The 27752-nt window shown below is 37.5% G+C and overlaps 7 protein-coding genes and 1 pseudogene across 8 annotated transcripts; 5 read left to right on the forward strand and 3 right to left on the reverse strand.

Moving 5' to 3' along the window:
* Positions 1 to 5459: 5459 nt before the first annotated feature.
* On the forward strand, positions 5460 to 6310 carry LOC108815246 (zinc finger CCCH domain-containing protein 4-like). Its single transcript, XM_018587890.1, has 2 exons — positions 5460 to 5564; positions 5813 to 6310. Exons 1-2 carry the CDS (start codon positions 5460 to 5462, stop codon positions 6308 to 6310), a joined length of 603 nt encoding a protein of 200 aa, XP_018443392.1.
* Positions 6311 to 6388: 78 nt separating this feature from the next.
* On the reverse strand, positions 6389 to 10152 carry LOC108818077 (pentatricopeptide repeat-containing protein At5g04810, chloroplastic). Its single transcript, XM_018590934.2, has 9 exons — positions 9206 to 10152; positions 8996 to 9123; positions 8711 to 8851; positions 8538 to 8624; positions 8287 to 8440; positions 8138 to 8197; positions 7344 to 8068; positions 7145 to 7274; positions 6389 to 7070 (listed from the first exon to the last, which is right to left on the reverse strand). The coding sequence occupies exons 1-9, from the start codon at positions 10112 to 10114 to the stop codon at positions 6558 to 6560; spliced, it is 2847 nt and encodes a 948-aa protein (XP_018446436.1). The 5' UTR covers positions 10115 to 10152; the 3' UTR covers positions 6389 to 6557.
* A 458-nt stretch (positions 10153 to 10610) lies between these two features.
* LOC108814473 (40S ribosomal protein S17-4) lies at positions 10611 to 11684 on the reverse strand. Of its 2 annotated transcripts, none has more exons than XM_018587054.2 (2): positions 11591 to 11684; positions 10611 to 11205 (listed from the first exon to the last, which is right to left on the reverse strand). In XM_018587054.2, the coding sequence occupies exon 2, from the start codon at positions 11171 to 11173 to the stop codon at positions 10763 to 10765; it is 411 nt and encodes a 136-aa protein (XP_018442556.1). In that variant the 5' UTR covers positions 11174 to 11205; positions 11591 to 11684; the 3' UTR covers positions 10611 to 10762. The 2 variants fall into 2 exon arrangements, with proteins under 2 accessions (XP_018442556.1, XP_018442557.1); XM_018587055.2 differs by having other exon boundaries at positions 10611 to 11208; positions 11591 to 11651.
* A 2085-nt stretch (positions 11685 to 13769) lies between these two features.
* Positions 13770 to 14677, forward strand: LOC108816085 (transcription factor DIVARICATA). The gene is made up of 2 exons (XM_018588656.2): positions 13770 to 14217; positions 14339 to 14677. The coding sequence occupies exons 1-2, from the start codon at positions 13904 to 13906 to the stop codon at positions 14667 to 14669; spliced, it is 645 nt and encodes a 214-aa protein (XP_018444158.1). The 5' UTR covers positions 13770 to 13903; the 3' UTR covers positions 14670 to 14677.
* A 445-nt stretch (positions 14678 to 15122) lies between these two features.
* Positions 15123 to 17860, forward strand: LOC108817391 (ACT domain-containing protein ACR12). The gene is made up of 10 exons (XM_018590060.2): positions 15123 to 15407; positions 15688 to 15751; positions 16005 to 16127; positions 16297 to 16391; positions 16716 to 16800; positions 16901 to 16960; positions 17098 to 17153; positions 17253 to 17358; positions 17451 to 17519; positions 17607 to 17860. The coding sequence occupies exons 1-10, from the start codon at positions 15217 to 15219 to the stop codon at positions 17667 to 17669; spliced, it is 912 nt and encodes a 303-aa protein (XP_018445562.1). The 5' UTR covers positions 15123 to 15216; the 3' UTR covers positions 17670 to 17860.
* Positions 17861 to 18004: 144 nt separating this feature from the next.
* On the reverse strand, positions 18005 to 21286 carry LOC108817390 (probable disease resistance protein At5g04720). The gene is made up of 5 exons (XM_018590059.2): positions 20453 to 21286; positions 19880 to 20250; positions 19439 to 19794; positions 19158 to 19363; positions 18005 to 19070 (listed from the first exon to the last, which is right to left on the reverse strand). Exons 1-5 carry the CDS (start codon positions 21132 to 21134, stop codon positions 18241 to 18243), a joined length of 2445 nt encoding a protein of 814 aa, XP_018445561.1. The 5' UTR covers positions 21135 to 21286; the 3' UTR covers positions 18005 to 18240.
* Positions 21287 to 22153: 867 nt separating this feature from the next.
* On the forward strand, positions 22154 to 25204 carry LOC108814386 (probable aspartyl aminopeptidase). Its single transcript, XM_018586942.2, has 9 exons — positions 22154 to 22498; positions 22585 to 22720; positions 22794 to 23066; positions 23556 to 23706; positions 23782 to 24021; positions 24138 to 24270; positions 24361 to 24542; positions 24701 to 24813; positions 24906 to 25204. Exons 1-9 carry the CDS (start codon positions 22258 to 22260, stop codon positions 25012 to 25014), a joined length of 1578 nt encoding a protein of 525 aa, XP_018442444.1. The 5' UTR covers positions 22154 to 22257; the 3' UTR covers positions 25015 to 25204.
* A 534-nt stretch (positions 25205 to 25738) lies between these two features.
* Positions 25739 to 27219, forward strand: LOC108814732 (F-box protein At3g26010-like; annotated as a pseudogene).
* Positions 27220 to 27752: the final 533 nt, after the last annotated feature.

Raw genomic sequence — 27752 nt, forward strand, 5'->3', positions numbered from 1 at the left:
GAGATTAATTTTGTTTTATAATTGATTAGTACTTTCTCCGTTTCTATATAAGTGTCAATTTGATATTTTTCACACAGATTGAGAAAATGATAGAAATATATGTAAGTTGCTATTAATTACATTTTTCTGACCAATAGTATTTGAGATAAATAAAATTATTTATAAAATCAATGTAATTTACAATTAATTTTCACCTAAAAATCAGTATAATTTACATTGAAATTGTAAAGTGACACTTTTGTATAACAAAAAATTTAAAATAACACTTATTATGAAACAGAAGAAGCATATTTTTATTTAATGTATAATTAATTAAATAACTAATTAAATATAATTTAAATAAAAATATATTAGTTATTCAAGATGGTAAACCTTAGATCTAATATACAAAATTACATCGAGATCGTAGAATGACATTTATTTTGAAATAAAATAAAATAAAACTAAAATAACATAATAAAATTATTATGAAACAGGGGGAAATATATATTATTCTTTTAAACAAAATTTAGACAGGTACAAAATTTATATTACATGAGTTGATATGCGTTATACATATGTAATCCAGAAACAAATAATAATTTCTAAGTAAATGAAGTCGATATTGATTGAATCGAATGACTAGTCGCAGGACATTTCACTCCTAAACTTATTTTGAAGAATTAATAATGTAATAATGAGTTTTTATAGAAGTATTAATTGATTCATCAATGTTGTACATGATTGTAAAGGGCGAGGACAGTGTCCTTGAAGAATCAATAGTCTAGAGTTTCAGAGGTATATTAACTGAAAATAGTAAAAGATTTAGGCTGAGCCAATGTGATATTCAACTCATATTCAAACCCATAGTTGTGTAATAAAGACATCAAGTGTTTACGTACCCATTTAACTTTATTTACCCGCACATTCATCATTTTGTCTTTTGCATTTTTTCTGATTTCGATATAACTCGCGTAAGATATTGGATAAACTTTTTTGGGGATAAATTCGGGAAAAATAAACAAAACGAGAGAAAACAAGTGGGTGCAAAACTCATGTGAGGAATTTAATAGGGTACCGTTGAATCACGCATATATTAATTGTTAGTTTTCTTATGTTAGATCTTTATGGGAATAAATTTACAAAATAGATTCTCCCTTACTTCAAGTACATTAGAGTATTTTCACATTTTCGACAGTAATTGATTACTGTATCTGATTTAACCTTTTTTGGCTTGTTCCCTTTGATTTGTTCTGTTGGGTATCCAAAAAAATATTTTCATAACACAAGAAATAATGATAAGCTATTCAGTTAAGAAAAAGAGAATTCTGTAATATGCGATAAAGGGAATACTCTACAGTGTTCCAACATTTTTCTAATCTCGTATTCAAATTTTCGAAAATGTGTATGCTCTACAGAGTTCCAACATTTTTTTAATCTCGTATTCAAATTTTCGAAAATGTGTTTAGCATAATCAAAATTTAAAATCCGCTCTCCCTGTTTATACTGCTGAGAAAAAGACTTATTTGAATACTTTACTCAAATTTATGAAACTGGAAAATTCTTTTTATGAAACTGATCGGTCTATTGAAATATATAAAAAATAAAACAAATGAACATCTTGGACTTTTTTACAAAAAAAAAAAAACATCTTGGACTCTTGGTCAAGCCTCTTTTTTTTGACAACAGGTGCAGCCTCTTTATCCGTTTGCTGAATACCGATTTTTATATACTCTTTTTAGAGAAATTCTTGGGTTCACCCCTAGAGTGAACTTTTAGGTTCACCCAACCAATAAGATTTCGTTAATTCATATTCAATATCTTTTAAAAAAGGAAACAAAATAGTGCCAAATTTTATTATATTTTTAAAACAAAAATAAAAATAAATAAAAAATAATAATAATTGCAAACAAAAACACGTTTGAAAAATTATATTTTTAATACCGTCAACCAACACTAACCCCTAAATCCTAAATCCTAAACCCTTGGGTAAACCCTAAACCCTTGGTAAATCTAAAACACTTGGATAAATTCTAAATTCTAGAGTTTAGGATTTATCTAAGGGTTTATGGTTTATCCAAGGGTTTAGGGTTTAGTATTTAGGGTTTAGGGTTTAGTATTTAGGGTTTAGTGTTTTGCCGATTGTGTTAAAAGTATATTTTAAAAAAATCAAAAGATTTAGGATTTATCCAAAGGTTTACCATGGGTTTAGGGTTTATGATTTAGGGTTTAGGGTTTAGTGTTTTGTTGACGGTATTTTAAATATAAAATCTTTTTTTCTACTATTATTATTTTCTATTTATTTTTTATTTTAAAAATATAATAAAACTTGACAATATTTTGTTTCCTTTTTTAAAAGATACTGAATATGAAATAACGAAATCCTATTGGTTGGGTGAATCTAAAGGTTCACTCTAGGGGTGAACCCAAGTATTTCTCCTCTTTTTATATACACATTTTCGATATGTTTCGGTAATAAATACCAATGACAGTTGTAAGAAATCTTGGAAGTAACTTCTCAACAACTACAACGGTGATTGAAGCTATATATGTATATATTTTACCCATCACCATTTAAAGTATTTTAAGGAATTCACCACAAATATAATTGGTGTTGATATTGATAAATGACCAATATTTTGCTTAGTATTTTATTCACGGAGGAAGAAAATGAAGTAGACCAGTTACTGGAATTATTAGAGATACGGTAAAGATTCTTTTTTTTTTTTGTCACAAGAGAGATACGGTAAAGATTCTAACAAGTCTATACGGTAAAAACATATGTGTATGTATATATTATATAAATGTATATAATTGTTTGCTAAGGAATTTACGAAAACCGAAACTGAAAGTTCTTTAATTAAGATATTTTTGGTTTCGGTTTCCGTAAAGTTCTTAGCAAACAATTATATACACTTATATAATATATACATACACATATATGTATATTAAGGACTCAAAAGGTAAGAAACACCAATAATGATACTCTAATAAATCTAGTTGGTTAACTTAAATGTGATGATGAATTTATTTTCGACAATTCGAATATTAGAGACTTCTTGCTTTCTACCTATTATCAAACCACTCATATGATTCTGCGAGATTTACTAATTAAAAACTATAGTTTTGGCGAATAATTCATCGAGCTTAGTATTTTTAATATAGGATTAATTTTAAAAGAACAAGAGAAAGTACAATTATGTGCGACTTGATTTAAAATAAGACTATTAAGATTGCATGAAAGGAGCATTACTCGGAATCATCGAGCAACAGGCAAAGCCAGCAATGCATGTAACAACATGTACCCCGTTGACCCTCATGATTAGTTATTTAATTTTGCTGAAGTTAGTAACTAATCTATCATAATGCAACCCTACTATATGAGTATAATGCTAGATTAAAAATTATAACCAGCTAGAAGCCTAGAACTAATTTACAATTATCGTGTCACATAACAAATAGTACCTCATGGGTTTGTTTGGTACAAATATTTAATATATACATTCTATATTCGTATAATAATTACACAGTTATTATACACTCGTACACACTCCACAAGTTATATGCATGAGCGCAAAGTGGGAACCTACTGATACTAGGTTCGTTTCTAGAATGCACTAGCATGGACATCTTGTTGCAAGGGACTTTTGTCTGTTCTTATTTACAGTAACAATAAAGGAGAGTTTTGTTGTCAACAGTAAAGATGGGTTTAAAAGGGTTCACACTTATGAATGAAATAGTTATGGACATTGGGGAAATCTTAAATAATTATAATGGGATGAATTATGTAACATTTAATTTAAGGTCACGTATGTGTACCTAGGACTTAAATGTTAGGAGGCCACATGGGCACCGCCTCACTACTTCGCTTTGTCTCAACTAGATTTTGACTTGTTACTTTTTAAGTTCAATTTTCAAACGATTTGATGAATAAAAATACAAAAAATATTCTTTCTTGACCCCGCACTTCATTAATCTCTGCATAAAAGTTTAAGATGTCGACAAGATTTTGCCTACACAAATGCGATGAAAAATGGGTTAGTGGCTCAATATCTTCACTTCTTCAGAGTCCATATCTTTATTAGTTTGGTGAAACTCAAAGTGGAAGAAGAGAAGAAGGTACTAAAGTGGGAGATCCATTGTATGATCGTATCGTGTTCCATATCAGATTTGTTCCTTCTGTCTGCCTATGCTTTCCTACTCATAAACATAATATAAACCACATGATTGGTTCATTATTAATGCATTTTTATTTTGTTCTTATCCTAACCTTTACAATGATAAATGACAATTATACGAAAGACTGAAAGAGTCTTTAGACATTATGATTTAGTTGGTGATGTTTATTTGTTATACAAGCATATTATATAACATGTGACTTGTGAAACGTACGTTTATGAACCACATGTTTATATTTAATATGACTTATTTAACGTATCATGCGGCGTATTGGCAAAAAAATTATATTCAGAATTTACAAAATTAAATATACGAAAGGGCATGGGTTCATAAGGTTGGATAGTTCTGACTGCTGTTTTATTAAGATTCCATACTAAATTATTTGATTATATTACAGATTTGCATATCTTCAAAACTATAGTAGTACATTAAAGATTACACAAAGATGGGTATACACAAAGATTACATTAAAATTTGATAAACTATATGTAAGCAAACTGTCACAACATGTGTTGCTAAGATAATGTAGTTTGTTCTATTAGGTGTTATTAGCCTCAGTGAGATACGCACAGTTTTGTTTACGTGAATAATATATGAATTTACAGACACATTTTCAGTTAGCTTTTGAATATGCACATGATCGATATCTTAGATCAGAGTTATTTTATTTACAAATAAATCAAACATTTTGGACGTACATTAGTTCAGTTGTCGATTTTTCTTTTTAGTTTTGAGTTTCTATTACTAAAAGATTTTTCGTTGATATCAAAAGACTCTGATTACTATTAGTTATGCAGCTCTGATTCAACATTATGATATTTTCAAAGAATGTTAGTCTCATTCGTTATAGGTTTGAAAATATATGGATCATTCAAATATATGGATCATTCAAATATATGGATCATTCAAATATATGTATATCCTTTTTAAAAAGAACTAGATTGATTTAATCACAAACCCTGGAGTAAATACGAATGTGTGTCTGATATTTTACGAAACGTGAAAAGTTTTCACCAATAAGCATACCAATAAGAATTTCTAGGCCGCATTCTATAATTGGATTTTGATTATTTTTTCTTCCACTTGGTCAGTGCAAACGTTAAGAGGTCTGATTTGTACAATCAGAAGAAAAAGGTCAATTTCTCATACTGTTTGTAACTTTCGAGTTTTTTTTTTTGTTAAATATGTCAAAGATACGAATTTGGCCTTTAAAAACAAAATCCAAACCGATTTTTGCCCTAGTATAAACTAAAAGTTGCATCATATTCGTGTGCGACAAGGCAGAGGAGGGAGAGAATAAGATGGCACAGAGAATACTAAGAGACCATGAAGCTAATGGATGTGAACATTCCGATTTCCCAATTCTCTGCGCGTCTTGCCTCGGTGAAAATCCTTACTTGGGAATGGTGAGCCTCCTATCTCTTCCATGCATCCCTCAAACACAGTCTTTGATATTTTCATGTTGCTTGTTTTAGTTTCAGTATGGCTCTTGAATCATTTTTTCGAGGGCCATAAACTCTTATTCAGTCTCTTTCTCGTTGATTTTTTTCTGTATATATGGAGTTAGTTATAAGTAACTTGGCTAGTAATCTAGGTATAGGGTTATAATTGCTGATATTAATAAAATGTTTGTTATATATTGTTTGGTATATAGGCCCTAGCGAATTTTGACAAGGAATGCAAGGTTTGTACACAGCCTTTCACGGTGTTTAAGTGGCGACCTGGCCGGGCTGCTAGATACAAGAAGACTGAAATCTGTCAGACTTGCTCCAAGTTGAAGAACGTATGCCAAGTCTGTATTCTTGATCTTGAGTATAGTCTTCCAGTTCAGGTCAGAGACACGGCTCTCAACATTATTACTCACAATGACTCTTATTCCAAGAAGCCATGTCAAAACAGAGAGTATTTTGCTGAAGAACATGACCGAATGGTATTGCTTACCGACTTCGTTTTTGAATGTTTAACTTATGTTGCTTCATTGGTGATTTTTGATTATTTTTCTTTTTCTGAATCTTCAAAGAAAGAACCACACTATGAAAAGAACCAGCCAAATGTTTGCAGTTTCAACACCATAGGTAAGTGTACAAGAGGTGCCGGATGCGCATTCAGGCATGAGATGCCCAAGACAGAAGAGTTATCACACCAACCATAGACACCACCACCATATTGACATATTGACATGGTATATGTTTTACTTCTGGCGTTGAGACAGACATCAGTTAGAACAAAGGAGATCAATCATGTGATTTGATTAGTCACTTTCAACAAGTTTCATTTTTTATTTGCAGAAATAAGAACCAAAAACAAAACAAAACAAAACAAAAACAAAACAAAAATAACAAAAAATGATGATCTTGATCTATACTAATCTGTTACAGCTTTTACAAGACCGTTTTCTCTTACTTGGAAGATAAGATACCAGAAACCAAGTTAACATCATCATCACTATCTTCAACATCATCATTATCATCATCCTCGGAATCCAAATCAGAAACCTGATCCAAGTAGCTAAGGTGATGATGATGATGAGAGCTCCAATCAGGTGGGAAAGTCTTCTGCAATGTCTCTGTGAGCTCACCACCAGAACCTTCTATCTTACACAGACATCTAGACCAGTGAACCGCAGTTCCCATATCAACGATCAAACCCGCTTCCACCATTTCCTTGCAGATCGACATGACTCCCGAGTAAATGTAGCCTTCTGCCATCGAAGCACGAGACAGAAGCGATGTCATAAGGCAGTGATACACCGCTTTATCTGGTTTTAGCCCCACCGCTTTCATCTCCTCGTAGCAGCTCAAGGCTTTCTCTGGAAGAGAAGCTCGAGCCCATCCTTTTATCAAAGTCGTGTACGTCTTCACGTTTGGTTTCACCCCTATTGCTTCCATCTCTTGGATTGTTTGTGTAGCTCTCTGATCAAAACATATGTTCAAAACAAGTTGTCTTCCTGATCACAAACCAAAACCAAGATGTGTATAAAACTTACATTCATGTCGCCAGCTTTAGAGCAAGCACTAATGAAAGATGTGTAAGTATGAATGTCTGGTTTAACACCTTCTTTCTTCATCTGCTGCATCAAATCAGCAGCTTCCCATACATCTCCTCTCCTTGCCCATCTAACAAGAGGAAAGTAAGAATGTGATTTCAAATGGTTACAAAAAGGTTTAAGATGATGATTGCTTTACCCGTCGATCAATATGTTATAGACAAAGGAGTTGCGAGGGATATTCCTTGTGCTCATCTCTTTAGTAACAGCTAATGCGCTCTGCATCCGTCCTGACTTGCAGCAAGCTTTAAGCAAGGCCTCGTAAGTGAAGATATCAACCTTCAACCCTTCGTTCTGAAGCCTTGTGAAATACTCAAACGCTTTCCCTGTATCACCAACCGATGCATACCCTTGCATGATCTTCGTGTAAGTGTGCTCGTTCGCACTCACACCAGCCAACGTCATCTCATCTAGTATCTCAACCGCCTTCTCCATCTGACGTTTCTCAACCAAGCCGTTAATCAAAGCGTTGAAAGTGTGGACCGTTGGAACGCATCCGCATCTCCTCATCGTATCGAAAACTTCTAGAGATCTCCTCATGTCGCCGGACTTGGCGTATCCGTGTATGATAGGCATGAACGTCCTCGTGGTCGGTCTGTGCCTCAGCTTCTGCATTTCCTTCACGGTCTGGATGGCTCGCTCCATGTTGCCCATCCCGCAGAAGGCTGCGATGATGTTGTTGTACAGTATAACGTCTGGTTTCATGCCGTCGTTGACCATGTCTTCGAATACAGCAAAGGCGTTGGCCCAGTCTTTTAGTTTGACGAATCCATTGATCATCATCGAATAGGTCTTTAAGTTGTGCTTTATCCTCTCTTCCTTCATCCTTCTGCTGACTTCCAAAGCTTTTGGAATCTTCCCAACCTATTAAGAGGTGAGAGCACTGAGAAAACAATACCAAGAAGACCATCTAAGTCATGTTCTCTCCTTTACCTTAGTATAAAGATTAATGAGGCAGCCATAAGTGACAACTGTTGGAGTAAATCCACATTCCTATAGCCAAAAAAAAACGAATTAAACAATCTTTCACTTTTGCTCAGATACTAAAAAGAGGAAGTAGTAAAGGAAGAGAGCCCCCAAACCTTGAGTCTTTTGAAAACAATTAAACATTTCTTCTCATCGGCGACCATGGTGTAGCCATCCATCATGGTGTGGTAGATAGCAATAGGAGCGTCAATACCTTCTTCTTCCATCTCCCTAACCAATGCCTCTGCTCGTTCCATGTTGCAAGTCTGGCTGAGAAATTATTCCAGAAAACATATCTTTTAGTTTTAAAAGATAAAAAAAACACTACTGGACTACTCGGAGATCATAAATCAGTGGCTGCTCTCACCAGTGTGCGTATATGATCTTCCCATATATACTGGCGTTAAGTGATTTGTGTATCCTTTTGGCCTCATCAAACCACTGATCTGCAGCTCTTCCAAAAGACAACAAAAAAGTATCAGATGTAATTAGTGCATTTGAATGATTTAAACACAATAATTTTTTTTTTTTTGTACTTACTCGGCGTTTCCTGCTTTAGAGAAGCCTCCAACTATAACGCTATAAGTAACCAAACTCATCTCAATACCTTCTTCTTTCATCTTACGAACACAAGACAATGCTTCTTCCATGTCTCTACCAACTGCATAAGCGTGAATAAGGCTGCATGAATGAAACAAATCCCCTTTTTTAAACCTTTCCCAAACTAAATTACATCCATATCAACTTGGTGGTTCAACCAATATGAGACAAAGCACAGAACCTGAACACATGATTTTGTAAACAAAATAAAGGAGATAGTGTTACCTAGTGTATATACGTGACGTTGGCGTGATACCCCTCGCGCGCATCCTCTCAAAAGTCTCACGTGCTCGATGCACATCCCCTCTTCTTCCATAGTACTTCACCATCAAACCAAACTCTGTCCTAGATGGCTGATGAGTATAAAAAAAAAACACTGAATCAAAGAGACGTCTTTTAACCTTATAAGCATAAAAATAGAATATTAGCCAAAACCTTGTTGATCTTCTCGAAAGCCGAAACAACAGCTTGCCAGTTATCTCCATCGCTATCGAGTATCCTCTGTAGCGTCTTCCGAGACCCTTCTCTCTCCTGATGCCACGACGACTTACTCGACATCTTTGCGTCTTCTCCTTCTTCTCCTTCCTGCTCCACCCATCTCACCCTCTGCTCAGCCTTCGTCTTCAGCCTCTTCCCGTCGTCAAGCTTCACCGTCAACACTCTGCCGTGAAACTCGACGCCGTCGAACTCGACCGCCTTCATCGCGGACTTCTCCGCCGCGTAGATGACGAACCCGAACCCGGCGTTCTTCTCGACCTCGCGGTGCCCTTTGATCAGGATGGTGGTCTCTATAGGACCGAACTGTCGGAAAAACTCTTCAAGCTCCGGTTTTTTGATCCAAGTCGGTAGATTTCCGACAAATATCTTCCCTTCTTGTCGGAATTCACGAGTTTCCTCTACCTGGGGGCTCGTGTCTCTCCGAGATGAGGAGTCGTCTCGGAATTGAGTTTCCTCCAGTACTGGTGGAGGTGGGGGTGGAGGAGGAGATAGTTTGCTGGACAAACGAAGTTTGGATGCTAAAGCGGAGCCAAAGGAAGAGACTTTACTCGCCGCCTCTGGTTGAGACACAGAGGAGCGACTTGTTAGACCCTTGAGAGGGTTCTTAAGAGGGGCTTTAGGCTTATTAGGAGAAGAGGAAGAGGAAGAGGAAGAAGGAGAGGAACCGAGAGATTTCTCCGGCCGGCGAAGGTCTGGACTCTCGGGAGGTTCTGGCGGAGGTTGTGGTGGCTGCGGTTTAAGGGAGTAGGAGACGGTTACCGCCGCCGGAGAGTGACGACGGAGGATGGTGGCGGAGTAAAGAAAGTGTGGAGCAGAGAGCGACAACACGCTCCCTCCATTATCCATTCTCTCTCTCTATCACTCTCTCTCGGTTTCTTTTCTCCTTTGGTTATAACGGTGAGATGTAACCTATAATCTTTAACCCGTTAATGTATATTAAATTACCAATTTGCCCTTCTAAAACTGTTGTTTAATTCACTTTTAATTAACATAATAATCACGTTTTACTTGGAAGGAAAAAAATAATAATTTTGAACCTAAACAGGTTCGTTAGTAAGGAGGATTATTAAAATGTTGGATTTAGGTTTTCATCGAGTTAAATTGTTAAATTATTGGCAATTCCGTTTAAAAACATGATTATGTTAAACACAATTTGGTTAATTTGATAGGAAATTGTGAAAATTTAATTACATTATTTAGGAGACAAGTGTTGCTAAGTACTAATTGTGATGTCAATCCTGTAATCTTTGTTAGAACTTAGCTATTGATTTTGAATTTTATGAAAGTTATAAACTCCAGTGGCAATCACATAGACAACTGTTATTACCAAGACTTACTCAAAGATCATCAAAACTCAAAAAGCATGGAATAGAAAAAGAGTCTTAACTTTCAGTTTCAGACATAAGTCTAGAATCAAAAGACATAAACACTCGAAATGCAACTCTTTTGTCCCTAACAGTGAAGAAATAAAAACAACAGTCAAACAAACTCTCCTCAGAACCTTCTGGGTGGCCTGTTAAAAGTAGGTGCCGGAGCCTGTGTCTCGACTATAGAGACGCCAGGAGTGTCACCCATTCCAAGGGAAGCAAGCATCTCGAGAGTCTCTTTGTCGACCTTGATCACATCGGTCCTGATAGCAGACTCGTCGGGGACAAAGTCCATGCGGCGCTCACGCTCTTCCTCTTGGAGCTTGAGTGAGATGCCACGCACTGGTCCCTTCTGGATCCTCTTCATGAGATGGGTGGAGAATCCGGCGATCTTATTGCGGAGACGCTTCGAAGGGATGATTGCGACTTCTTCGAGGATCTTCTTGTTGGTGTGGAAGTCGAGTGTCATGCGAGAGTAGTATTTCTCGATCACCTGACGAGATGATTTCTTCACCGTCTTGGTTCGGACACGCCCCATCTTTTCGGTTTGCCTGTGACTTGCTTACTTACCTGCTAATAATAGAGAGAGAGATCAGTAAACATATAAACAAGCATCACTAACACTAATCTAAAAAAATAAAATGTTGTTGTAAGAGAGTCCATAGAATTGCAAATCAAGAGGATGTTTATCAACAACACATGAACACTGAGATTGAAAGAGGTGTGCAAACCCATTTATCAAATCTAATCCATCGGTACATACACCAAACTTCTCTATGTTCACACACACACTGATGAATCTAACAAAACCTAAGACTACTATTCAAAACCTTTCCACACAGTAAAAGAAGAAGACAGAAAAATAGAATCAAATCAAATGTAGATCACAAGCTTCTGTATTGTTCAAATGAGTTATTCACAATGATTCTCGGTCTCCAGGTTAATCAGAACGTACCTGCGAGGAAGATGATGCGGCGGTAAACAAATGAAGGAGCAAAGACGGAGGTGAGGAATTGCCTTTTCCTTATAAATATAGGTGCTCGTTAGGGTTTGATCGTTATCCAGCTACGGGCTCTGACATCAGGCCCGTATTATATTGGGCCTACGTTGAATTCAGTAAGGCTAAGCTGGTAGTATACCTTACTGGCCCAAAAAGTTAAAATCCTCTTTGCCTCGTATTATATTGTTTGATTTTTGAGTGTCAAACAATGGTTGTCAAGTCACCAAAATTACTTTGAAGAACAATATGACCATCACTGGTATGGTGAAACCTGTTAACATCTCTAGCAATGATAAGTATTCTTGTAGCCATGCGTTCATGAACTCATCTTAACACTATAAGTCTATAACCATCTGACAAACACATAAGACCAAAAACCAAAGGTAAAACATATGGTTAGGTAACAACCAAGAAAAACTTTTTTTTTTTTTTGCTAAAACAACCAAGAAAAACTTATAAAGGAACAAAAGATTATTAGATTTTTCTTATAAGGCCACCTGACGGTTGGACAAGAGGACACATCATCTGGATGCATTGGTCAAATGCCAAATGTATTCTTAAGAAACAATTGACAAAAGACACGTGAGTTACTACTGGTGAAGAGACGGTCCAGTGCGTAACGTATCCACTTAACTTGTGGATCCAATTAAATTAGTAAAAGTGTGTGAATCATTGTTTTCTTCACTTAAAATTGTTTTAAGTTTCTTTTCCAACAAATTGTTGAAGTTCGTGAAGAAGAAAAACTAAGAGGTTCATGGAGACTCGAAGATATAATTAATATTAGGTCCTAATTAATACTCCCTCTGTTTCATAATAAGTGTCATTCTGAACTCATTTTCTTGTTACACAAAAAGTGTCACTTTACAATTCCAATGTAAATTATACTAACTTTCACCTGAAAATTAATTGCAAACTACATTAATTTTATAAATAATTTTATTTATCTAAAATACTATTGGTCAAAAATGTATAATTAATTACAACTTATATATATATCAACAATTTTCTTAATTTGTGTGAAAAATATCACAACGACACTCTTTAAGAAACGGAGGGAGTACAATGAAGAGATCCTGATAAGATAAGACGAAAAAGAGTGTCGTTTTTTGCTTTTTGTTACAGAATTATATTAGTACTACTTTTTTTGTCACCAAGTATATTTCAATACAACTAAGTTCTGAGAAGTATAATCTCAGTTGAAGTTACAACTATGTTTTTATCAACGAAAGCTCGTTCAACTGAGGCATGGTGCACTATGAGTCCATGAATTGTGTACTTAGAAGAGTCGTGAGTTTTTAACCTTTTTAATACTAACACAAAAATTTAAAATAATTGAAAATTGGGGGTTTGACTAACATTAATGGCCGTGTTACAAAAAAAAGAAGAGACTAACATTAATGGCCCAACTGTGAAAATAATTGGTCAAATTTTGCGGTACGTAATCAAACTTGTTATAAGTAAACTGGTCAAAAATGAACAATCATGTAATTTGTACTTTTGCTTCACGATAATTGATTCTCTTAGACATGTTTAAATGTATCAGCACCAATAAACATGAAAACAACAAGTTTTACATATGCACTGATAGGCAAACAAAACAAATTATAGTAGATAATGCCAGGTTTAAGTATGATTAAGATTTTAAATCAACCGGAGGTAAATTAAAAGCAGAACATCAAGGGACAAAGTGACGGGATATCATACAGCCGCAAAAGACGTAAGACAGTGGTTACCTTCGAAAATGTGAACCCCAAAAGAATTCTTTAGAGTTTCTAGATTGCTTTTCGTATTTTTAGGCGTTTTTTCAAAAATAGCTACGTGTTCTGATGTAAATGGGAAATAAAGTGGCATATGCTATGTTGACAAAAAAAAAGTGGCATATGCTATAATCAAAAGAGATAAGATCTGTAATAAAATGTAGCAAAAATTCAGTTGTCAGGTCAGGCGTGTAACCCTAAACTTAAATTTTTAACAATGAAAACGAAACTAATACTATAAAGATACATAGACAAACTTCCAATTGCAGAGAAACCGTGTCGAAGTTGGTCTCTGAGCTGCTTCTTACCCTTTTTAAAAAATTTCCAGCAAATTCTTCTCTTTTATAGATTTTATTTTCCTTAATAAAATTGGAAAACCATCCTATAAATAATCTGAAGAGACTTCAACGGTTTCTCCAAAAAAAAAAAACAAAAAAAAACACCTATCAAACTTCAGATTTTTGTATTTTTCCCACTTTGAGTCTTATCAAACCACTAAACGATATTTTCTATGGATATGGTGTCAAGTCAGTGGACAAGGTCGGAGGATAAGATGTTCGAGCAAGCTTTGGTGCTTTTCCCTGAAGAATCTCCCAATCGTTGGGAGATAATCGCCGACCAGCTTCAGAAATCGGCTGGTGAAGTTAAGGAGCATTACGAGGCCTTGGTGCATGATGTCATCGAGATTGAGTCCGGCAGAGTCCATGTCCCGTACTATATGGATGACTCGGCGGGTTGGGACACGACAGGATGGGACACGTTTGGGTCTAAACACGGAGAGAACGAACGGAAAAGAGGAACTCCTTGGTCGGAAAGCGAACACAAGTATGTATAAGTCATATATACTTCCCAAACTTCTTTTGCTTTTTGGCAAACATTATGGGTTCAGTTGGTTAGAATACTTAAGATGATGCAACAGTCGAATAAGATGAATGTTTTATTACAGGCTGTTTCTGGTAGGATTAAAGAGATATGGTAAAGGAGACTGGAGGAGCATATCGAGGAACGTGGTGGTCACGAGGACGCCTACGCAAGTCGCGAGTCATGCTCAGAAATATTTTATCAGACAGAACTCGGTGAAGAAAGAGAGGAAAAGGTCGAGCATACACGACATCACTACGGTCGATACTGGCTTAGCCATGCCTGGTTCTAACATGGACTGGAATCGGCAGCAGGGGAGTCCTGTTCAGCCTCAGCAGCAGCAACATATCATGTCGGAATTTGGTCAGCAAACGACTCCAGGTGGTCATTTTGAGGATCTAGGTTTTGGTATGTGATGAACCAAGGAAGAGACTAGTCATTAATGGTTTTAGTTTTTGGCTCATTTTATGTGAGTAGGGATACAAATAGGATAGGCTATTTTTCTTATACAAATGATGATGACAATGCATAGGGAAGCTTTTTGTAAACACAAATATGTTGGTTATTTTGAATCAAATGCATTTGGTGTTTTTTTTCCAATTGAGGCAGTCATTTCCTTTTTCCGTCTACAACTCGATAGCTTTAGAACATACAAACAAACACACACAAGAAAGCAAGTGCAAAGTCTCAAACCAAGAGAGGAGAGACAAGGAGAAACCGCGAAAAAATTATTATCATAGGACTCTATTTAATTGGTATGAAGGCCCATTGGGCCATGAGCTAAGTTTTGGTTTAAACTAGTAGTAGAAGGTACAGGTGGACCATCTAAAAAGTCACGTCGTACATCAGTTTCTGACTTCTGAGTCAGCACTCCATCATCATCACACAAAACGCCAATTAGTTTACACTATTCTCTTCTGACTTGGGAGGTGAAAAGAAGGAAGAATCTGTGCTTCGACTTCAATGGCGCTCTCGAATACTATCTTCTTCTCTCTTTCTCATTTAGCTCCCTTTACTTCTTCTTCTTCTTCCGCCACCAGCTGCCAGACTCGCTCTCCCGCTCTAACTTCACCTCCAGATCTACTATCATCGCCTGCTTTCTTCGCTGATCCCCAGAAGTTCCTCGACGGTGTAATTCCTCTATCCACGAGGAGGTTAGATAACTCCATTTGAGTATATGATATTTGATGATGTTCGCCTACTCTACTAAAAAACGTTTTGTTCTGTATGTGCTCGAACGGTTTGCTAGTGTGTAACTTTTCTTTTGTAGATTCTAAGTTAAATTTGTCGTTATTATGAACATTGAATATTTCTTGGTAAATTTGATTTAAAGTTCTTGTTGGATTTGTGATAATCATTAGTTTGTATGATTTTATCTGAGATCTGCTAATATATAGTTATATATTTATGTCCTTGTTTGATTTTGAAACGCAGTATAAGGAAGAGCCGTGTATATGCTTTGATTAACAGCACTAATGCTACTCCTCCATCTTATCCGGTGAGTTAACTTGTTTTCGCCTTTGGATCTGTTGATTTTTGACTACAATATAATGGGGGCTTACTACATTTCATGTATAGCAAGCAAGTAAATGGAAAGGGTAAACTGTTCTGTGTATTGTTTTTTTTTTTTTTTTTTTTTCGAATTTGTGATTTGATTTTCTTATCTTTAATACTTAATAGGGAAGTGATCTGCGTAGTTTTGTGTTGACGTGTGCTTTGAGATGATATTTGTTAGCAAAATTTGATCGCAGAAAACGGAAGATGATGATGACTTCGTTCCAATGCCAATGGTTTTGATAGACCAGGATGCTGACCCTGAAGCTACCATTGTTCAACTCAGTTTTGGAGATCGTCTTGGGGCTCTCATTGACACTGTGAGTGGCTTCTATCGCCTGTTTTGGTATTTTATATTCTTTTGTTATTGATGTGACAAAAGCTTTTAGTTATTCTTTGATCTACTGGTGCCATTAGATTATTATAGCTGTTGATATTATGGAATCTTGCCTTGTTTTTATCTTATGAGTCATTTATCGTGTTTTGCAGATGAGGGCGCTGAAAGATTTGGGATTGGATGTAATAAAAGGAACCGTCTCAACTGAAGGATCTGTTAAGCAGACCAAATTTTCTATAACAAAACTGTAAGCAAAGCCCTTCTTTCCCTACTCCTCTTTTCCCTTTTTGTGTTTTTTTTTCTGTCACTTATCTGACCACTTGTTTTGATTAAGCCCTCCCTTGTGTTGATTGTTTTTATCATCCTTTGGAAATTTGGTTTTAGCGTATGCTAGTATTGGCTTTAACATTTCACTGTTCAACAATAGACTATTTGTATTGAACAAGTGAATCAGAGCATACTAGCAAACTCTAGGCTGGATAATCATAAAATATTGCTGTCTTGTGCAAGTATTATATATCCATTGCTACCTGAACTGTCAATTTATATTTCGTTTTCTTTTTAACACCAGAGACACTGGTCGGAAAGTGGAAGATCCTGACTCCTTGGAGCAAATCCGATTAACAATCATCAATAATCTTTTGAAATACCATCCGGTCTGCTTCAGCTTTCTTTCTCTCTTTACACTTTCACATTCAAAGAGGCTTGCATCCAGCTGTTTGATAATTTTGAACATTGCCTGTATTTGATTTTCAGGAATGCAGTGATCAACTTGCAATGGGTGAGACATTTGGAATAAAGGCCCCCAAAAAGAAGGTTAATGTTTACTCTGCTTTCTGGATGATACTACTGTGTCCTGTTTTCCTATGCGAACTCTTTCATATGGCAAAACCTGGTATCGAAACAGTTTGCAGTTAAAGCCATCTTTACTGATTTGATTCATATGGTGACAGATTGATGTTGATATCGCTACTCACATACATGTGAAAGAAGATGGACCAAAGAGGAGGTATCTATTGAGTAGAATAACTTCACCACAAGGTCACGTTATAAGTAGCCTGATCAAACAGTTTACATAACCTGCTTTCCCGTTTCATGTTTTGTCTAGCTTGCTTTGCATAGAGACAGCAGACAGGCCAGGTCTTGTTGTGGAGATGATAAAAGTGATGGCAGATATCAACATAGACGTTGAATCCGCGGAGATAGACACAGAAGTACTCGAAGCTCTTAAACCTCTATACATATGTAGCTACAGTGTGATTCCATTTCTGTAATAATAATTCCATCGTCTTATTAAATTTCTTAGGGACTGGTTGCGAAAGACAAGTTTCATGTAAGCTACCAAGGGCAAGCGCTAAACAGTTCATTGTCACAGGTGAGTTTATGTTTCTGTTACTTTTTTATTTTGAAACCTTAAAAAGCTAGACACAGAGAGAGCTAAATAATCAAACTTCTCCTGCAGGTGTTGGTGAACTGTCTACGTTACTTCCTGAGAAGGCCTGAAACAGACATCGACAGCTATTAATTAGCTTTTTTTGTTTGTTCCAAAACAAAAAAACTGCTCTTTCTCCTTTTCGAAATCGCATCTGTTGCGGCATATCAAGTCTTTCTCTTTTGAACATTTTGTGGAAACTCGTAATACCATCACGTCTGCGAAATGTTTGTGTCTGGAACTGAACCATTGGGGGCTAAAGAATAAAGATGGTTTGGTTCTTATGTCACGGAGCTATGGTTCCCTTCGATGCACATACCACGGATTCAGTATCTTCTAATCTGAAATCTACTAAAAGCCGTCAATATGCAGAAGTGGAAGATGGATAGTGGAGAATATGTGTAAGAGGTTGTCAAGGAAACACTTCCTGAGAAAACAGAGCATCGCTAATCATATTCTTTAAGATGAAGAACAAGTTGGGTGAAAGATGATTGCACCGACCCTCGAGTCTGGAGTGCTTAAATTGAAAATACACAAAGCTTGCTAGTTGCTACAGACCTACTCGTTGAGCCTGAGTTAATGGAACATACACACAACTTGCTATAGATTAGCAACGAGTTATTTATACAACAAGCTTCCGAAGCCAGTGAGGGAGATCAATAACCTACTCCTTGAGCCAATCAAGGCTGAAGCATTTTTCAGCTCCTTCAACTCGAATTCCTGGAACCACCTTCTCGACATGCTCCCAGATCCCCAGAGTCTCTTTATCGCATATTACATGGCGTAGAGAAGTCAATGAAACCGCAGAGCTTGGTATGCTCCTTAAGCTGCACTCTCTCATGTCGATTTTCTCAAGTGTCCTTACCTTTCCTATCTCTTCCGGAAGAAAACTCAGGTTGACACATTGAGAGATGTCTAGGTACTTTAGCCTCGGCAGCTCACAGACCTCTACAGGCAGAGTTTTAAGCTCTAGACAAGCGTATAGCCTCAGAAGTTGGAGTGCCTTTAGCTTGCTCAGATTCTTAGGCAACTCGTTGATGCGTGGACAGTTTGTTACGCTGATAGAGTTGAGAGAGGTGATTCCACATACGGTCGCAGGTAGCTCAACAAGATCATCACAGTGATCTATTGTGAGATCAGATAAGTTTGGGAAGATCTGGGACATGTCTACTGCTGTCTGGTCAAAACTGTTATTGATCTTGCACAGGATGAGAGACATCTTGCGGAGGCTTTTCAAGGGAACCGTACTTGTAGAGAGTTCAGGGACATGAACCCTCTCAAGCCAGAGACTCTTGAGTTTGGCGAGATTGGTAAAGTTGGAGAAGTCATGAAGACGCGCAGGAGACATACCGTTGTTGATTATCACCAGCGCTCTAAGCCTCCCCATCTTAGCAATGAAAGGTGGCAATACATAGTTCTCCGCGGAGAAGTTTAGTATAAGAACTTCTGCTTTAGGGAGTTCCATGTCAAACCATTCCATTTCAGTCATTTCCTCTGTAATTAAAAAACAAAAAAAACAGAAGTCCATGTCAAAACGTTATATTCTAGTGATTAGAAGATTGTCGTGTAACAGATTCTTGCCTGTGTGGATGGAGACTATACGTGCATTGTATGGCTCATCATTGCTCCTCTCCCATTCTCTGGGAACCACTGACTCTCTTCTCGGCATCAATAGCCTCTCTCTTTTGTTAACTCTCCCACGGTTGCTAAGATGAAGCGCAAGGTCTCTTAGAACATCGTGCTGCGTCACAAAAATATCATAGTAGCTAGTGTACATAGCGCCAAACCTGCAAAGTATCCATGGTAAGTTAGTTAAGTGGCTAAAAAATGAGATCACTGAGACTTGGTTGCAGAACAGTTACCTTGGATCTTTGACAATAGTGAGGAGATTCCTGTTTGATAGATCAACAAGAACAGCAAAGGCAGTTGCATCCTCGAGATCATACATCTCAACCCACATGTTGATGATAACATCAAGAGGGATCTTCTTGTCTTCAGGGAAAGCACCCATATCGATGAAACACTCTCTGGTTTTAGGGTCTAGAGTCTCCAGAGTTGCTTCTATTTGAGCAAACACTCTACTGTCATGAGTTTCATCAGCAGGTTCACCTCTTGATAACCTGTTCACTACACCTTCCCAGTATTTTTCAGGTCGGCCTTTCAACGAAGCACCAACAACTTTCAGAGACAAAGGTAGACCTTTACACTCCGCAACAACCTACCAAGCAGAGTCAAAAGAACATGAGATACTGAAAGCAAACAAAAAAAAAGAATGTTACTATGCATAGAAGATTCATTAGTACCTGCTTGACCAACCATTTGCTGAATCCAGAAGGTATTGATTTCTCGTTGAAAGCAGAGAGACAGAACAGAGACGTTGCTTCGGCTTCATTTAGTAACTCAACGTCATAGGTGGTTCTAGGATCTGCTAGCTTAGACCGTGAGACCACAAGAGTTGTGGTCCCTGGAATGTTAAACATCAGCTTGTCCAGTGATTCCCTAGTCCACACATCATCAAGGATCACTAGCCTTCGTGTCTGACCGACCGATTCGGGAACAGCGGCACCAAAGCTATCGTCATTACCAGTAAGAAATCCCCATACAAAGGCTTTCAGTTCCTCAATGTTAGGAGATTGTGAGGCAGTTAGGAAAAGAACTCGTCTTCCGAAGTGGCCTGTAAAAGAAACGAACTCAAGAATCTTAGAAACAGTCTCTATGATTCTAAACCAGAGTTTAATATCAATATCAATATCAAGAACTCAACCGTTCACCAGAGATGAACAAGACATAAGCAAACATACACACATAAGTACACAGAAGCATGATAAATCATATCAACAGAACATATAGAGGTTAAACATAGAGCTTATACATACCTAGGACCTCTTCGTCCCGTGCAAGCTCTTTAGCAAGAGTGGTTTTCCCTGAACCGCTCATCCCTGAGATCCCGACAAGTCCTCCTTCATCTCTCAGACCAAACATCATCTCCTTCACCTTCCTCTTTCCCAAATCCAACCCAACCCCCAAGTTCCCCAAACCACCGTCCGTCAACATCTCCATCGTAGCTTCACCTGGCTTCATCTCCTCCTGCACCAGACCACCTCCCCTGATCTTCATAGACCCTAGCTTCTCGGTCAAGCTATCGAAACCCCTATCGATCCGGTCGAAGCGGACCTCAGAATCAGCACGGAGGTGATGAACGTCGCAGAGAACATGGAGAGGCAACCTCCCGATAAAACCCGCGATCTTCTTCTCCAAGTCTTCCATTTTCTTGGCGTGGTACAGCTGACGAACCATGTTCCAGCGGTGGCATTGGAGAACCTTGTCGGTGAGCTTCTTGCACTTGTCCAGCGTCTCGGAGAACATACGCAGCTGGACCTGGCGATGGGGGCTCACCTCGACGCCGCTGTAGAGGATCTCCTTGATGGTCGGTTGGACGCCTTCGATCATGGTGCCGAGATTCTTCGCGACGCCTCTGCACCTTACGGCTTTTCTTGATACAGCGAAGAGCTGTTTCACGAGCTCTGTCACGACTTCTCCGCCGATAAGTTCCGCCATGTTTAGGCCGATGAGAGAGAGAGAGAGAGAGAGAAGTTGGTGTGTGTGTGGTGAAGAAAAGTTCTTACGGTGGAGTGAAGAAAAGAAGTAGTAGACGGAAAACGTGGGACCCACTCGTGAAGCTTCGTCGCAGTTTACCCCTTTAGCACAAGTCTTTGTTAAATTATTTAGTCTCCGGGGAGAGGCGGAGACCCAATATACAAAGACTTTTGGCAGAGAGACGCTGTAATAATGCCACGTCACCTTCAATTATTTGTGTTGTCTTCAAAGTAAACGCGCGAAAACGGATATTATTCCATTCGAGAGGGTATATTTCTTGAAACTAATGCAATATAAATATTTTTTATTTTTGAAAACTGGCCTTGCAAATATAATATTAATATATTTGCATAATCAATATTATTACGCGAAATCCTTAAAACTCTGGATTATAATTTTATATAAATTTTTAGCCAGATAAAAAAGAGTTATACCAAACAATTAGTAAAATCATGACATCGTTTTGAATATTGAGGCTGTAACTGGTTTGAAGTGTTAGGAACAAGGTATATAGAATAAATTAGAAAATACTAGAATATAAACAAATGGGATAATAGCAGTTAAAAGAAATAAAATTAATTGGAATTATAACTATTTAAGTAATTTGAATGATAATTTTTTTTGAGGAATGCAGTGGGATGTAGTAGAATGAAAACTATCTATTTTAAACTAAATAAAAGTCTTTAGTTAACATAATTTTTTTTTGTTTCTTATATATATCCATGAAACTTTTTGAATATTTTTCAACTTCGTTCCACTGTTTCCACATATCATTAAAATAAATTTTATTTTTCATTCAACTCAAAATGGTATTCTTCTGTGGAATATTCATTGATAACTCATTATTCCTAACGAATTTTGTTCCAAAACATGATTATGTCAGCCTACTTCTAAATATATTCACGGCCTATTTATAAAAAAAAATCGAAATTGAATTCTTATATTTTAGCCCGACTTGAGCCTGTTATTGGGTATTATTAGCCTTTGCTCGAGACTGTTTTATCTTCAGCTTTTGCACTCTATCGAAAGAAGGAGGAACTGTGAACTGTGGAAGGGAAAGAAAATAAAAGCAGACGATACACTAATGATGGCGGCCATAGCTCGAGTTCCACTAACACATTCTCTTCCAACGTTCCTAAACCATACTCTCTTACTCCCTCGGCGTCTCTCCTTTCCTACTCATCTCCATCGCTCTCCCTTTCGCTCCTTCTCAGCCGTCTCATCCTCCTCCTCCCAGAGTGATTCGAGATTGCTCGGGAATGATTCGATTGTGGGAGATCTTCTTGATTATCTTAATGAATCATGGACTCAGTTCCACGCCACTGGTAAGTAAATTCACTGAAACACAAGTCCGACTTGTTTTTTTTTTCTGTTCATTAATTAATTTGATTGATCCCTTCTGATTTGCCAGCTGAGGCAAAGAGACAGCTTCTGGCCGCTGGGTTCCATCTCCTTAGTGAAAACGAAGAGTGGAATCTGAAACCTGGTGGCCGTTACTTCTTTACGCGAAACATGTCCTGTCTCGTTGCTTTTGCTGTCGGAGATAAGTGAGTTCCCGTTTCACTTTTATGCCTTTCTTTTTCTTGAAGATTTTTTTTAATATGTTTCTCGTTTTGGTAGGTATGTTCCTGGGAATGGTTTCCATGCGATAGCTGCTCACACGGACAGTCCATGTCTCAAACTTAAACCAAAGTCAGCCTCTTCCAAGTCAGGCTACCTGATGGTGAATGTTCAGACTTATGGTGGTGGTTTGTGGCATACCTGGTTTGATCGTGACTTGAGCGTTGCCGGGAGAGCTATCGTGAGAGCTACCGATGGTAACTTTGTTCACAGGCTTGTCAAAGTCAAAAGACCCTTACTTCGTGTCCCCACTTTGGCCATTCATCTTGATCGGTATTCTTTAATTACTTCCTTCTTTTTTTTATGTGCTTGGAATGGATCTAGTGTTGATATCAAGCTTATTAGAATGTCCCACATCGTTTAATGATGTGATCTTTGGGCAATATATATGTGATTGGGCAATCCTCCACTCTTGAGCTAGCTTTTGGGTGTGAGTTAGGCCCATCACTAATATGGTATCAGAGCCCATGGTTAAGCCCAGCAGATGATTTCCCATATAAATAGTTGTCTACTTATGTAGCCTATAAAAATGGTCCATCTTGCTGTGGTATGTCCGAGATGTTGGGCTTGGACCGTTTCCCACCCACATCTCGAGAGGGGCTATTAGAATGTCCCACATCGTTTAATGATGTGATCTTTGGGCAATATATATGTGATTGGGCAATCCTCCACTCTTGAGCTAGCTTTTGGGTGTGAGTTAGGCCCATCACTAATAAAGCTCACTCTTGATGGTTTTTTGTTCTTCTTGTATTGTTTTTTTAGCACAGTGAACAGTGATGGATTCAAACCGAATTTGGAGACTCAACTTGTTCCGCTACTGGCAACAAAACAAGATGGAGCCTCTGCAGAATCAAAGGATAAAAACGTACCTCCCTCCTCCTCCAAAGATGCTCATCATCCATTACTCATGCAGGTATATTTGCTAGAGGTTAGCCCATACTATTATTCATCGTTTGTTAAACAAAGCTTCATGACACTATTGTTGCAGATTTTGTCAGATGACCTGGAGTGCAAGCCCGAGGACATAGTGAGTCTTGAGTTAAATATCTGTGACACCCAACCTAGCTGCCTTGGAGGAGCAAACAATGAATTCATATTCTCTGGAAGACTTGATAATCTTGCATCCAGCTTCTGCGCTTTGAGAGCTCTCATTGATTCATGTTCATCATCCGAAAGCCTTTCGACCGAACATGGTATCCGGATGATTGCTTTATTTGACAACGAAGAGGTTTGAAACACCTCGCTAGCCACACTGTTTGCCTGACAATTGTTGAATAAAGAGATGACTTGCACTTTACCCTTCCATAACGTCTTAAGTCTTTATAAATGTTTTTGGTTCAATAGGTAGGTTCAGATTCATGTCAAGGTGCAGGGGCACCCACCATGTTTCAAGCCATGAGACGGATTGTGAGTTCCTTAGGAAATGCTCAGGTCACGGAGTGTACCTTTGACCGTGCTATCAGGAAATCTTTTCTTGGTACGCTTATGCGCAAGACATAGTCAGAATGATTTTCTCTTTCTTTTTTTTGCTGAAACTTGTGTATGGATTGGATTCTTGTGGTTGCAGTGTCTGCAGATATGGCTCATGGAGTGCACCCGAACTTTGCAGACAAGCATGAAGAGAACCACCGTCCTCAACTACACAAGGGTCTCGTTATCAAACATAACGCAAACCAACGGTATGCAACTAGTGGGATCACTTCTTTTCTTTTCAAAGAAGTAGCAAAGCTCCATGATCTTCCTATTCAGGTTAGATGTTCGTTAAGACCCCAAGATCTCTCTGTCTTTGTCTGTTCAAAGTTTTCTCTTTGGTAATCATAGGATCTTCTAGATGCTCTTCACTAATCAACACCTTATTTGAGAACGGTCTACATGCAATTAGATTTTGTGCTATGCTACTCGTGCAGGACTTTGTGGTGAGAAACGATATGGGATGTGGGTCAACAATAGGACCTATATTGGCTTCAGGAGTCGGGATTCGAACTGTTGATTGTGGCATAGCTCAGCTTTCTATGCATAGGTATATTAATGACTCACAATTCTTAATCATGTTTACTGATCAAACTACCTTAAGACTCTCTCAGCTTCTAAGGGCGTTTACTTGTGAAACAGTGTGAGAGAGATTTGTGGAACAGAGGATATAGACATAGCGTACAGACATTTCAAGGCGTTTTACAGCTCTTTCTCAAGCGTAGACAGGAAGCTCACTGTGGATGATTGATTATCTGCTGCTGTTGTAGGAGTTAAAGAGTTGTTCTCGGTCTAGTGCTTTACTGGCGGTTCAGTGGTTTACTTGTTAAACCAAATTGGGATATATAATCTTCTTTTGTTTTTGGTGAAGGTTCTGATTTGTAATACGTGGTTATGTTGTATTTTTGCATTAACTAAAGTTTATGCATTTGTTACCGTAATTGATTAGCGAGTATCTCTTCTTCTTTTTGAAATTTTAGTTTTCTCTCATCGATATCTTTATTTATCAATTTTGTATTTGGCAGTGTGTATGCTCTCTCTTGTAATAATTACTCATTGATTCAAATATGAATTTTGGTCAAAGAGGAAATTCAAAGTTTAAAAACACAACCTATTACGAAGAATATTTTGTGAATATTTTGAAAACTGTTTACCGGTTTTGAACTCTTTAAACATTGCACAAAAGAAAAGTGTACACTTGGGTATATCACTTCTTACAAATTTTCTAATGTAAAACAATCTTTTAAATTATGAAAAACTTTATAGAAGAAAAGAAGAATTATGTAAATGCCTACATTCACTGTAATCTATAAAGTATAAACCAAAAACGAAAAAATAAAATTATTTACAATTTTGGTTCATTTTTATACTTGGGTTTATTATGGGTATGTGGATCTGTATTGCTTACTATTGGGCTATTTTCTGTAAAACAATGGGCCTTATCCCCTCATAATTTAACGCAAACAAAAAAAAAAGAGCTAACACCTCACCTAGAGAGACCCTTGTCGTCACTTTCGCTAGACGACTCCATTTCCAATGGCGACGGAAACAAAAACACATGTCGTGGAGGCGTTGCAAACAGAGATTCTAGCGAGATTACCACTGAAAGCCATCTCCAGATTCAAATCAGTCTGCAAGAAATGGAAATCAACAATCGAATCTTCGTATTTCCGCCGTCTCTTTCTCTCTCTGAACCGAAACTCCTCCTCTTCTCCATCGTGGTCGATCATGTACAGACGAGACGAACTCGTAGTTTTCCATGGGCACAAAACATGGGCTGATCTTCCAAGATCCCCATCTCCACTCATCCCACGCGCTTTCAGACGCTATTTTATCACCGGTTGCGGCTACGCGGATTCTTCCAGTGGATTGGTTCTGCTTACAGACGGATCTGACAAAGCTTACTGCTACGTGGGGAGTCCAGTCACACATCAATGGGTTAAAATCCCTCCACCTCCTTCTGATCCGAGAGGTGCTGATTCTGCCGTGTTTGGTTTAATGACTCGCTTGGATGAGGACGGTGTCGTTTTGAGCTTTAAAGTGGTTAGGAAACGGTGGTCTCTCGAATGACTTGAGCGTGTTACTGTATTCCTCCGAGACAGGGATCTGGACTTCTAAAGTGATTCACAGTCCTCATCAAATCGGTAGCTTGTCTAATATCAACCTGAACGGTACGATTTACTTTTGTTGTCTGAGTGTGCCTGGAATACTCTTAGCTCATGATTTCTATTCCGATTCCGATCAATTCCGGGTTGTTCGATTTCCGGACTATCCGGATCACAACAAGCGCTGCAAACGGACCTTGACTACATCAGGAGGCTTTGTTGTGTACGTCAGAGCATTAGCAAAAAGGGTAGAAACTGTTTTAAAGATTTGGAGGCTGAACAATGATGACGACACTTGGCATCTTTTGTGGGAAATAGAGTTCCCGATTATCGGTAACTATGTACCCATGGCAATGCATCCGTTTGATGTCGCTACTGTCTATCTTTGGAGTCGACGGGATCACCATTTGGTATCTTGTAACCTGGGGAAACGAGACCACACAGTTCTGGGGGATGAATCTAACGATGGTCATCATCAATATTGTTTCATTGACTATGTTTGTCAGGAGAGTGTGGATGAGTTATGGCCATCATCAGAAGATTTAGACGACCACTTGGACTTTAGAGTGTGTATCTGGTTGTTCCAATTCGTAATCCCACGGTGGATTGAATCGGTGCCTCGTCCTCCCCAAGCTGAGATGACAGATACGACAGCATTGCTTTCTTAGGCTGCTGCAACACATGAGAGAATTATGGAGGATATAAGATATGAAGAGAACTTTTGGATGGAGATGGAGTGATATTTGTATGTTTTCTTATGTGATGTCTTTTGTATTTAATATTGCTCTATAAGGGTTCGAACTATACTTTCTTTGATTTTTCTTTTCAGAATTCTGTATTAACACTTTCAACTAGATTTTGACCCGCCCTTTAAAAGGGCGGGTATATTTTTGTTTTAGAAGACGTATATATGTTTTGTTTTAAATTTTTCTAAAATTTTTAATTTTTATATTTAGATTTATTTTCAATCGATAACTATTTATAATTCAATCGATAATTATTGATAAATGTTATGTCTAACTTCTAATTTATTGAACCAATTATAATGAGTTTACTTAACTTAAAATATGTCGTGTTGTGCTTGTACATATTTAAAACATCATAATAGAGAATCTTTATTTAATTTTGCAATATATATAGTTGATTTAATAAGTATGATAAGTAATATATATATACACACATATATAATAGAGTAATATATAGATAATCATTGGCATAGTAGGAAGCAACTCTTACAAAAAAAAGAAAAAAACTCTTGCCACCTATCGTGCAGGTTCGTTGGTTTATGTTATCGTCATTATTTTTAATAAAGATTTTTCTTTTGAAAATATCATTTCAAAAAGATAAATAGTTCTTCATTATAAGAATATATGTTTAAACGTTT

This window comes from Raphanus sativus, chromosome 7 (genome assembly GCF_000801105.2).
Source record: "Raphanus sativus cultivar WK10039 chromosome 7, ASM80110v3, whole genome shotgun sequence".
NCBI lineage: Eukaryota > Viridiplantae > Streptophyta > Magnoliopsida > Brassicales > Brassicaceae > Raphanus > Raphanus sativus.

What these genes read in the sequence shown, in the direction of transcription:
- LOC108818077 (XM_018590934.2), bottom strand. Translation starts at nt 10,114, where the DNA reads ATGGATAATGGAGGGAGCGTGTTGTCGCTCTCTGCTCCACACTTTCTT. An exon ending in TCTAAAGCAGGAAACGCCGA is followed by an intron (nt 8,625 to 8,710) that starts GTAAGTACAAAA and finishes GTCTTTTGGAAG; the next exon opens with AGCTGCAGATCAGTGGTTTG. An exon ending in TTGTTTTCAAAAGACTCAAG is followed by an intron (nt 8,198 to 8,286) that starts GTTTGGGGGCTC and finishes TTTTGGCTATAG; the next exon opens with GAATGTGGATTTACTCCAAC.
- LOC108814473 (XM_018587054.2), bottom strand. Translation starts at nt 11,173, where the DNA reads ATGGGGCGTGTCCGAACCAAGACGGTGAAGAAATCATCTCGTCAGGTG.
- LOC108816085 (XM_018588656.2), top strand. Translation starts at nt 13,904, where the DNA reads ATGGATATGGTGTCAAGTCAGTGGACAAGGTCGGAGGATAAGATGTTC. An exon ending in TGGTCGGAAAGCGAACACAA is followed by an intron (nt 14,218 to 14,338) that starts GTATGTATAAGT and finishes GTTTTATTACAG; the next exon opens with GCTGTTTCTGGTAGGATTAA.
- LOC108815246 (XM_018587890.1), top strand. Translation starts at nt 5,460, where the DNA reads ATGGCACAGAGAATACTAAGAGACCATGAAGCTAATGGATGTGAACAT. An exon ending in AAAATCCTTACTTGGGAATG is followed by an intron (nt 5,565 to 5,812) that starts GTGAGCCTCCTA and finishes TTTGGTATATAG; the next exon opens with GCCCTAGCGAATTTTGACAA.
- LOC108814386 (XM_018586942.2), top strand. Translation starts at nt 22,258, where the DNA reads ATGATGGCGGCCATAGCTCGAGTTCCACTAACACATTCTCTTCCAACG. An exon ending in CTTTATTTGACAACGAAGAG is followed by an intron (nt 24,022 to 24,137) that starts GTTTGAAACACC and finishes TTGGTTCAATAG; the next exon opens with GTAGGTTCAGATTCATGTCA. An exon ending in TATCAGGAAATCTTTTCTTG is followed by an intron (nt 24,271 to 24,360) that starts GTACGCTTATGC and finishes TTGTGGTTGCAG; the next exon opens with TGTCTGCAGATATGGCTCAT.
- LOC108817391 (XM_018590060.2), top strand. Translation starts at nt 15,217, where the DNA reads ATGGCGCTCTCGAATACTATCTTCTTCTCTCTTTCTCATTTAGCTCCC. An exon ending in TTGGGGCTCTCATTGACACT is followed by an intron (nt 16,128 to 16,296) that starts GTGAGTGGCTTC and finishes CGTGTTTTGCAG; the next exon opens with ATGAGGGCGCTGAAAGATTT. An exon ending in GAAGATGGACCAAAGAGGAG is followed by an intron (nt 17,154 to 17,252) that starts GTATCTATTGAG and finishes TGTTTTGTCTAG; the next exon opens with CTTGCTTTGCATAGAGACAG.
- LOC108817390 (XM_018590059.2), bottom strand. Translation starts at nt 21,134, where the DNA reads ATGGCGGAACTTATCGGCGGAGAAGTCGTGACAGAGCTCGTGAAACAG. An exon ending in ACGGGACGAAGAGGTCCTAG is followed by an intron (nt 20,251 to 20,452) that starts GTATGTATAAGC and finishes TTTCTTTTACAG; the next exon opens with GCCACTTCGGAAGACGAGTT. An exon ending in GCAAATGGTTGGTCAAGCAG is followed by an intron (nt 19,795 to 19,879) that starts GTACTAATGAAT and finishes TCTGCTTGGTAG; the next exon opens with GTTGTTGCGGAGTGTAAAGG.